Source organism: Lepisosteus platostomus, chromosome 26 (genome assembly GCF_059453375.1).
Source record: "Lepisosteus platostomus isolate fLepPlt1 chromosome 26, fLepPlt1.hap1, whole genome shotgun sequence".
Taxonomy (NCBI): Eukaryota; Metazoa; Chordata; class Actinopteri; order Semionotiformes; family Lepisosteidae; genus Lepisosteus; species Lepisosteus platostomus.
In genome coordinates, this window is record NC_142636.1 from 9,842,120 (window position 1) to 9,851,524 (window position 9,405).

The 9,405-nt window shown below is 41.5% G+C and overlaps 1 protein-coding gene across 3 annotated transcripts in view; it reads left to right on the plus strand.

Moving 5' to 3' along the window:
- il6r (interleukin 6 receptor) overlaps window positions 1–9,141 on the plus strand; it is a 70,101-nt gene extending 60,960 nt beyond the window's left edge. For all 3 annotated transcript variants that reach the window (XM_088621047.1, XM_088621050.1, XM_088621048.1), the window contains 2 exons: window positions 7,536–7,647; window positions 7,788–9,141. In XM_088621047.1, the coding sequence (XP_088477173.1) occupies window positions 7,536–7,647; window positions 7,788–8,046 (371 nt within the window). In that variant the 3' untranslated portion in view covers window positions 8,047–9,141. The remainder of the gene's footprint in view (window positions 1–7,535; window positions 7,648–7,787) is intronic.
- The last annotated feature ends 264 nt before the right edge of the window (window positions 9,142–9,405 follow it).

Below are 9,405 nucleotides of genomic sequence, written 5' to 3' on the forward strand. Positions count from 1 at the left end.
TCTATATACTGCATTGCCCTAAATGGGGATGTTGTCTAAATCCCCGACAACCACAAGATTGAAAGAAAGTGTTTAAATGTCTCAATCTGTTGCATTTGGCATTGAATGCAATGACATTTTAACAGGTGTTACTATAATTTATTGGGTTTTCCAAACTCTTAACCCATTTCACACTGATACCATGCTCATGGAGAGCACCATTCCACACAAAATTTGCAATAACGGAATACTTGTCAAAAAATGAAATTGTACCACAGTTGATACATTTTGTTTGTTGTGGCAAGGCTGCTAAGGCCTTTCAGACTAATATTTTGATGCCCTGGGTTATATTTTCTGCTTAAATGAGTGTTAGGTTGCATTGAAGAAAATCTGAGCCCTAACCCTAACTGCCGAAACCCTTAGCTAGGGTTAGGGTTAGTGTTATTAGAAAACATAGAGGATGTTTGATGGAATGGCTGTGTCTTAGGGCAGAAGTGAAATTTAGGAAAGGTGTTATTTTAATGTTCTGTGCACATTTTTTTTTCTTCCATATATGGCTCTATATACTGCATTGCCTTAAATGGGGATGTTGTCTAAATCTCCAAAAAGCAAAATATTGAAAGAAAGTGTTTAAATGTCTCAATCTGTTGCATTTGGCATTGAATGACCTGGCATTGTAACAGGTGTTGCTACAATTTATTGGGTTTTCCAGACTCTTAACCTATTTCACACTGATACCATGCTCATGGAGAGCTCCATTCCACACAAAATTTACAATAACAGAATACTTGTCCAAAAATGAAATTGTACCACAGTTGATACATTTTGTTTGTTGTGGCAAGGCTGCTAGGGCCTTTCAGACTAATATTTTGATGCGCTGGGTTATATTTTCTGCTTAAATGAGTGTTAAGCTGCATTGATAAAAATCTGAGCCCTAACCCTAACTGGCCAAACCCTTAAGTAGGGTTAGGGTTAGTGTTATTAGAAAACATAGAGGATGTTTGATGGCATGGCTGTGTTTTAGGGCAGAAGTGAAATTTAGGAAACGTGTTATTTTATTGTTCTGTGCACATTTTTTTTTCTTGCATATATGGCTCTACAGTATATACTGCATTCCCCTAAATGGGGATGTTGTCTAAATCCCCGAAAAGCACAAGATTGAAAGAAAGTGTTTAAATGTCTCAATCTGTTGCATTTGGCATTGAATGCAATGACATTTTAACAGGTGTAGCTCTAATTTATTGGGTTTTCCAAACTCTTAACCCATTTCACACTGATTCCATGCTCATGGAGAGCACCATTCCACACAAAATTTGCAATTACAGAATTCTTGTCCAAAAATGAAATTGTACCACAGTTGATACATTTTGTTTGTTGTGGCAAGCCTGCTAGGGCCTTTCAGACTCATATTTTGATGCGCTGGGTTATATTTTCTGCTTAAATGAGTGTTAAGCTGCATTGATGAAAATCTGAGCCCTAACCCTAACTGCCCAAACCCTTAGCTAGGGTTAGGGTTAGATTTATTAGAAAACATAGAGGATGTTTGATGGCATGGCTGTGTTTTAGGGCAGAAGTGAAATTTTGGAAAACTGTTATTTTATTGTTCTGTGCACATTTTTATTTCTTCCATATATGGCTCTATATACTGCATTGCCCTAAATGGGGATGTTGTCTAAATCCCCGACAACCACAAGATTTAAAGAAAGTGTTTAAATGTCTCAATCTGTTGCATTTGGCATTGAATGCAATGACATTTTAACAGGTGTTACTATAATTTATTGGGTTTTCCAAACTCTTAACCCATTTCACACTGATACCATGCTCATGGAGAGCACCATTCCACACAAAATTTGCAATAACGGAATACTTGTCAAAAAATGAAATTGTACCACAGTTGATACATTTTGTTTGTTGTGGCAAGGCTGCTAAGGCCTTTCAGACTAATATTTTGATGCGCTGGGTTATATTTTCTGCTTAAATGAGTGTTAGGCTGCATTGAAGAAAATCTGAGCCCTAACCCTAACTGCCCAAACCCTTAGCTAGGGTTAGGGTTAGTGTTATTAGAAAACATAGAGGATGTTTGATGGCATGGCTGTGTTTTAGGGCAGAAGTGAAATTTAGGAAAGGTGTTATTTTATTGTTCTCTGCACATTTTATTTTCTTGCATATATGGCTCTATATACTGTATTGCCCTAAATGGGGATGTTGTCTAAATCCCCGAAAAGCAAAATATTGAAAGAAAGTGCTTAAATGTCTCAATCTGTTGCATTTGGCATTGAATGCAATGGCATTTAAACAGGTGTAGCTACAATTTATTGGGTTTTCCAGACTTTTAAGCTATTTAACACTGATACCATGCTCATGGAGAGCACCATTCCACACAAAATTTGCAATAACAGAAAACTTGTCAAAAAATGAAATTTTACCACAGTTGATAAATTTTGTTTGTTGTGGCAAGGCTGCTAGGGCCTTTCAGACTAATATTTTGATGCGCTGGGTTATATTTTCTGCTTAAATGAGTGTTAAGCTGCATTGATGAAAATCTGTGCCCTAACCCTAACTGCCCAAACCCTTAGCTAGGGTTAGGGTTAGGTTTATTAGAAAACATAGAGGATGTTTGATGGCATGGCTGTGTTTTAGGACAGCAGTGAAATTTAGGAAAGGTGTTATTTTAATGTTCTGTGCACATTTTTTTTCTTGCATATATGGCTCTATATACTGCTTTGCCCTAAATGGGGATGTTGTCTAAATCTCCAAAAAGCAAAAGATTGAAAGAAAGTGTTTAAATATCTCAGTCTGTTGCATTTGGCATTGAATGCACTGGCTTTTTAACAGGTGTAGCTACAATTTATTGGGTTTTCCAGACTTTTAAGCTATTTAACACTGAGACCATGCTCATGGAGAGCACCATTCCACACAAAATTTGCAATAACAGAATACTTGTCAAAAAATGAAATTATACCACAGTTGATACATTTTGTTTGTTGTGGCAAGGCTGCTAAGGCCTTTCAGACTAATATTTTGATGCCCTGGGTTATATTTTCTGCTTAAATAAGTGTTAGGCTGCATTGAAGAAAATCTGAGCCCTAACCCTAACTGCCTAAACCCTTAGCTAGGGTTAGGGTTAGTGTTATTAGAAAACATAGAGGATGTTTGATGGCATGGCTGTGTTTTAGGGCAGAAGTGAAATTTAGGAAAGGTGTTATTTTATTGTTCTGTGCACATTTTTTTTTCTTGCATATATGGCTCTATATACTGCATTGCCTTAAATGGGGATGTTGTCTAAATCCCCGAAAAGCAAAATATTGAAAGAAAGTGCTTAAATGTCTCAATCTGTTGCATTTGGCATTGAATGCAATGGCATTTAAACAGGTGTAGCTACAATTTATTGGGTTTTCCAGACTTTTAAGCTATTTAACACTGATACCATGCTCATGGAGAGCACCATTCCACACAAAATTTGCAATAACAGAATACTTGTCAAAAAATGAAATTTTACCACAGTTGATAAATTTTGTTTGTTGTGGCAAGGCTGCTAGGGCCTTTCAGACTAATATTTTGATGCGCTGGGTTATATTTTCTGCTTAAATGAGTGTTAAGCTGCATTGATGAAAATCTGTGCCCTAACCCTAACTGCCCAAACCCTTAGCTAGGGTTAGGGTTAGGTTTATTAGACAACATAGAGGATGTTTGATGGCATGGATGTGTTTTAGGACAGCAGTGAAATTTAGGAAAGGTGTTATTTTAATTTTATGTGCACATTTTTTTTCTTGCATATATGGCTCTATATACTGCTTTGCCCTAAATGGGGATGTTGTCTAAATCTCCAAAAAGCAAAAGATTGAAAGAAAGTGTTTAAATATCTCAGTCTGTTGCATTTGGCATTGAATGCACTGGCTTTTTTACAGGTGTAGCTAAAATTTATTGGGTTTTCCAGAATATTAGCCTATTTAACACTGATACCATGCTCATGGAGAGCACCATTCTACCAAAATTTGCAATAACAGAATACTTGTCAAAAAATGAAATTGTACCACAGTTGATACATTTTGTTTGTTGTGGCAAGACTGCTAAGGCCTTTCAGACTAATATTTTGATGCCCTGGGTTATATTTTCTGCTTAAATGAGTGTTAGGTTGCATTGAAGAAAATCTGAGCCCTAACACTAACTGCCCAAACCCTTAGCTAGGGTTAGGGTTAGGTTTATTAGAAAACATAGAGGATGTTTGATGGCATGGCTGTGTTTTAGGACAGAAGTGAAATTTAGGAAAGGTGTTATTTTAATGTTCTGTGCAGATTTTTTTTCTTCCATATATGGCTCTATATACTGCATTGCCTTAAATGGGGATGTTGTCTAAATCTCCAAAAAGCAAAATATTGAAAGAAAGTGTTTAAATATCTCAGTCTGTTGCATTTGGCATTGAATGCACTGGCTTTTTAACAGGTGTAGCTAAAATTTATTGGGTTTTCCAGAATATTAGCCTATTTAACGCTGATACCATGCTCATGGAGAGCACCATTCTACCAAAATTTACAATAACACAATACTTGTCAAAAAATGAAATTGTACCACAGTGATACATTTTGTTTGTTGTGGCAAGGCTGCTAAGGCCTTTCAGACTAATATTTTGATGCCCTGGGTTATATTTTCTGCTTAAATGAGTGTTAGGTTGCATTGAAGAAAATCTGAGCCCTAACCCTAACTGCCGAAACCCTTAGCTAGGGTTAGGGTTAGTGTTATTAGAAAACATAGAGGATGTTTGATGGCATGGCTGTGTCTTAGGGCAGAAGTGAAATTAAGGAAAGGTGTTATTTTAATGTTCCGTGCACTTTTTTTTTTCTTCCATATATGGCTCTATATACTGCATTGCCCTAAATGGGGATGTTGTCTAAATCCCCGAAAAGCACAAGATTGAAAGAAAGTGTTTAAATGTCTCAATCTGTTGCATTTGGCATTGAATGCAATGGCATTTTAACCGGTGTAGCTATAATTTATTGGGTTTTCCAAACTCTTAACCCATTTCACACTGATACCATGCTCATGGAGAGCACCATTCCACACAAAATTTGCAATAACAGAATACTTGTCAAAAAATGAAATTGTACCACAGTTGATACATTTTGTTTGTTGTGGCAAGGCTGCTAAGGCCTTTCAGACTAATATTTTGATGCCTTAGGTTACATTTTCTGCTTAAATGAGTGTTAAGCTGAATTGATAAAAATCTGAGCCCTAACCCTAACTGCCCAAACCCTTAGCTAGGGTTAGGGTTAGGTTTATTAGAAAACATAGAGGATGTTTGATGGCATGGCTGTGTTTTAGGACAGAAGTGAAATTTAGGAAAGGTGTTATTTTAATGTTCTGTGCACATTTTTTTTCTTGCATATATGGCTCTATATACTGCTTTGCCCTAAATGGGGATGTTGTCTAAATCTCCAACAAGCAAAATATTGAAAGAAAGTGTTTAAATGTCTCAATCTGTTGCATTTGGCATTGATTGCACTGGCATTGTAACAGGTGTAGCTATAATTTATTGGGTTTTCCAGACTCTTAATCTATTTCACACTGATACCATGCTCATGGAGAGCTCCATTCCACACAAAATTTACAATAACAGAATACTTGTCCAAAACTGAAATTGTACCACAGTTGATACATTTTGTTTGTTGTGGCAAGGCTGCTAGGGCCTTTCAGACTAATATTTTGATGAGCTGGGTTATATTTTCTGCTTAAATGAGTGTTAAGCTGCATTGATAAAAATCTGAGCCCTAACCCTAACTGCCGAAACCCTTAGCTAGGCTTAGGGTTAGGTTTATTAGAAAACATAGAAGTTGTTTGATGGCATGGCTGTGTTTTAGGACAGAAGTGAAATTTAGGAAAGGTGTTATTTTAATGTTCTGTGCACATTTTTTTTTCTTGCATATATGGCTCTATATGCTGCTTTGCCCTAAATAGGGATTTTGTCTAAATCTCCAAAAAGCAAAATATTCAAAGAAAGTGTTTAAATGCCTCAGTCTGTTGCATTTGGCATTGAATGCACTGGCATTGTAACAGGTGTAGCTATAATTTATTGGGTTTTCCAAACTCTTAACCTATTTCACACTTATACCGTGCTCATGGAGAGCACCATTCCACACAAAATTTGCAATAACAGAATACTTGTCAAAAATGAAATTGTACCACAGTTGATACATTTTGTTTGGTGTGGTAAGGCTGCTAAGTCTTTCCTGACTAATACTTTGATGCCCTTATATATTTTCCGCTTGAATAAGTTTTACTGTATATGTGTATGAGTGTGTATATGTGTGTGTGTGTGTTTATATGTTTGAGTGTTTGTAGATGTGTGTGTAGATGTTTGAGTGTATATAGATGTGTATGAGTGTGTGTATATGTGTAAGTGTATGCATATGTGTATATGTGTGTGCAGATGTGTTTGTGAGTGTGTGTAGATATGTTTATATGTGTATAGATATGTGTGAGTTTGTGTAGATGTATGTGTGAGTGTGTGTAGATGTGTATGAGTTTGTGTATATGTGTTTGAGTGTGTTTATATGTGTGAGTGTGTATAGATGTGTGTGTGTGTGTTTATGTGCATGAGTGTGTGTAGATGCGTGTGCGTGTTAATATGCGTGTGTGCGTGTGTCTCTTCCGCTGGCCAGATGTTCCAGTAAGAGGGGGATCTTGAGTCACACAGTGACACAGAGAACGGTAAACACAGGGAAAGAGGAAGTGCTGGAGGAGACCAAACGTTACACCAGCCTCAGCCCCTCTCTCCTCCTGCCATCTGTCCTCTGACTTCCTCCGTGCTGGAGGAACTGTCCGAGACCACCTGGCCGCTCCAGAGCCCACCGCCTGTCCCCAAAGAGCAGGGCCCTGCTGAACGCCTCTCCTGGCCTGTCTGTGCACTTCTTCTGTCCCAGTCTGTCTGAGGCAGAGGTAGGCAGTGTGTCTGTACTGACCCCCTCTTCTCTCGGAGATTGAATATTAACCACCCCCCCTCCCCCCCACCGCTGGTTTTCTGTTTCACTGGTAACTCCTCTCTCTCTCTGGGCTCAGTGCAGTGTGTATATTAACCCCTCTCTCTCTGTGCTCAGTGCAGTGTGTATATTAACCCCTCTCTCTCTCTGGGCTCAGTGCAGTGTGTATATTAACCCCTCTCTCTCTGGGCTCAGTGCAGTGTGTATATTAACCCCTCTCTCTCTGGGCTCAGTGCAGTGTGTATATTAACCCCTCTCTCTCTCTGGGCTCAGTGCAGTGTGTATATTAACCCCTCTCTCTCTGTGCTCAGTGCAGTGTGTATATTAACCCCTCTCTCTCTCTGTGCTCAGTGCAGTGTGTATATTAACCCCTCTCTCTCTGTGCTCAGTGCAGTGTGTATATTAACCCCTCTCTCTCTGGGCTCAGTGCAGTGTGTATATTAACCCCTCTCTCTCTGGGCTCAGTGCAGTGTGTATATTAACCCCTCTCTCTCTCTGGGCTCAGTGCAGTGTGTATATTAACCCCTCTCTCTCTGAGCTCAGTGCAGTGTGTATATTAACCCCTCTCTCTCTCTCTCTTAGTGCTGGAGTCCCAGTCCAACACCAGTCCACAGGAGCTGTGGGTAATTGTGTCCTGGGCGGCTGGGGTGTCCCTACTGGTGGGCGTCTCTCTGTTGACCATCTTCATTGCCAGGTAACCTCTCTGCACCGGCCTGCCCGCTGTAGCTTTCCCTGGCCAGCAGGGGTCACTGTTTCCCCCTCCTGGGTGACAGGGGTGAGCTCTGGCTCTTTTCCTCACCTTCCCCCCTCTCCCCCCCTCTCCCTGCGCTCCAGGTATCGCGTCCAGCTGAAGTCCAAGCTCCTGAAAATGGGACGTCACGCTCACAACCCGCCCTGCCAGGTTCCCCCCACCCCTAAGGACCCCCCCAGCTCCCAGTCCAGGTCGGCGCTGCAGGCCGGAAAGGAAGGGGTGCCCTTGGTGCCGCACCCTGCTTCTGGGCCTCCGCAGGAGGAGGTGCCCCCTCACGAGCCAGGCGAGCAAAGGAGGGGCTATTACCTCATGAACATGGGCTACTTCTTGGTGCGGCAGTGACGTCGCCCAGGGGTGGGGTGAGGAGTGTGGACAGACACCCCGAAACTGCCTCAGGGCTCATTCTGTGTAAAAAGCATTCCGTCCGACTGCAACCTTGCGCACAGTGCCTTGTATCTGTATCTCCTACTACTGTATAAAATGTGCTGTGACACGGTGCCCAGTGTCTGGCCAGTCTCACCATAGAGACGCCTCTGTTCTACAGTGGGTACTGCACTGTAAGCACAGAGACCGGCAGGGCATCACCGGACAACAGAGGGAAGAGTTTCTGGGAATACCTGGGCCACGAATGTAGTCTTGGGAAGAGGATGCTGCAGCCAAACCTCAATTTTGATATTCCATATCCTGCCGGATACACAAGGACTGGATACCCCAGACACCCCAGAATCCCAGACAGGATGGACTCTGGGACACCCAGGAAAGTGGGAGGCACTTTATTCCACATGGAGTTATGTGTGTGTGTGCTTATGTGTGTCTGTGTTGTGTGTGGGAGCTCCTGTGTTGTGTCTGTGCTCCTATGTACCTGTGTGTGCGCGCTTGTATACTGAACCCTCTCTCTGGGCTCAGTGTGTGCAGTGTGTGAGTGTGTGTGTGTCTGTGACATGTGTGTACAGTAAGGTTCCTGTGTTGCGTGTGTGTTTCTGTGTTCCTGCGTTGTGTGTCTGCGAATAAAGAAGAGAAAGAGACTAGAGGAGACTACCTGAGCTGTTGTACAGGCCGGCTCACGAGATCCTTCAAGAAAATGTCCGAGAGACTCTGGGATCACCAGGCTTATGGGAAAACAATCCCAATGGAGCTTGTATACTTCCCATGTCCTTAATACCCTGAAGAATCACTGGAATTGTTGGCACACTGGGAAACCGTGAAGCAGAAAACTGGGTGCTCTAGGGCGAGGGGGTCCTGCTGAGAGAGATCCTGCTGCTTTCACTGTGCAGATGTCTTTTCTGCTACCGATCTCACTGTATAGATCCCTCATTAGGGAAGGCAATATTTTTTTATCTGGTTTCTGAGTTGTTTTTGATTGAAGAGCTGATTCTTGTCTCCCACTTTATTTTTCTGATGGTTGTAAAATAAAATCGGAACTTGTTAGTGATTTTCTTTGCTGTCGTCCTGCGTGATTCTGTCTTTGCCCCTCTCTGGGGGGGCGGGGGGGGCAGTTCTGTACAGGAAGCCTGGCCTGTTAGTTTTGTTACCCTGGCAGTTGGTGAACTCCTGCCCCTCTGCTCCACCCTACCACTGAGATCTGCCCCGGAATCTGTAGTGACCAGTACAGACCTCACAGTAGTGACCCAGAACACCAGGGTCCACACCCCACTCTTACTGACAGTGTCCTGGGGTCTGTAGTGACCAGTAGTCAGGACA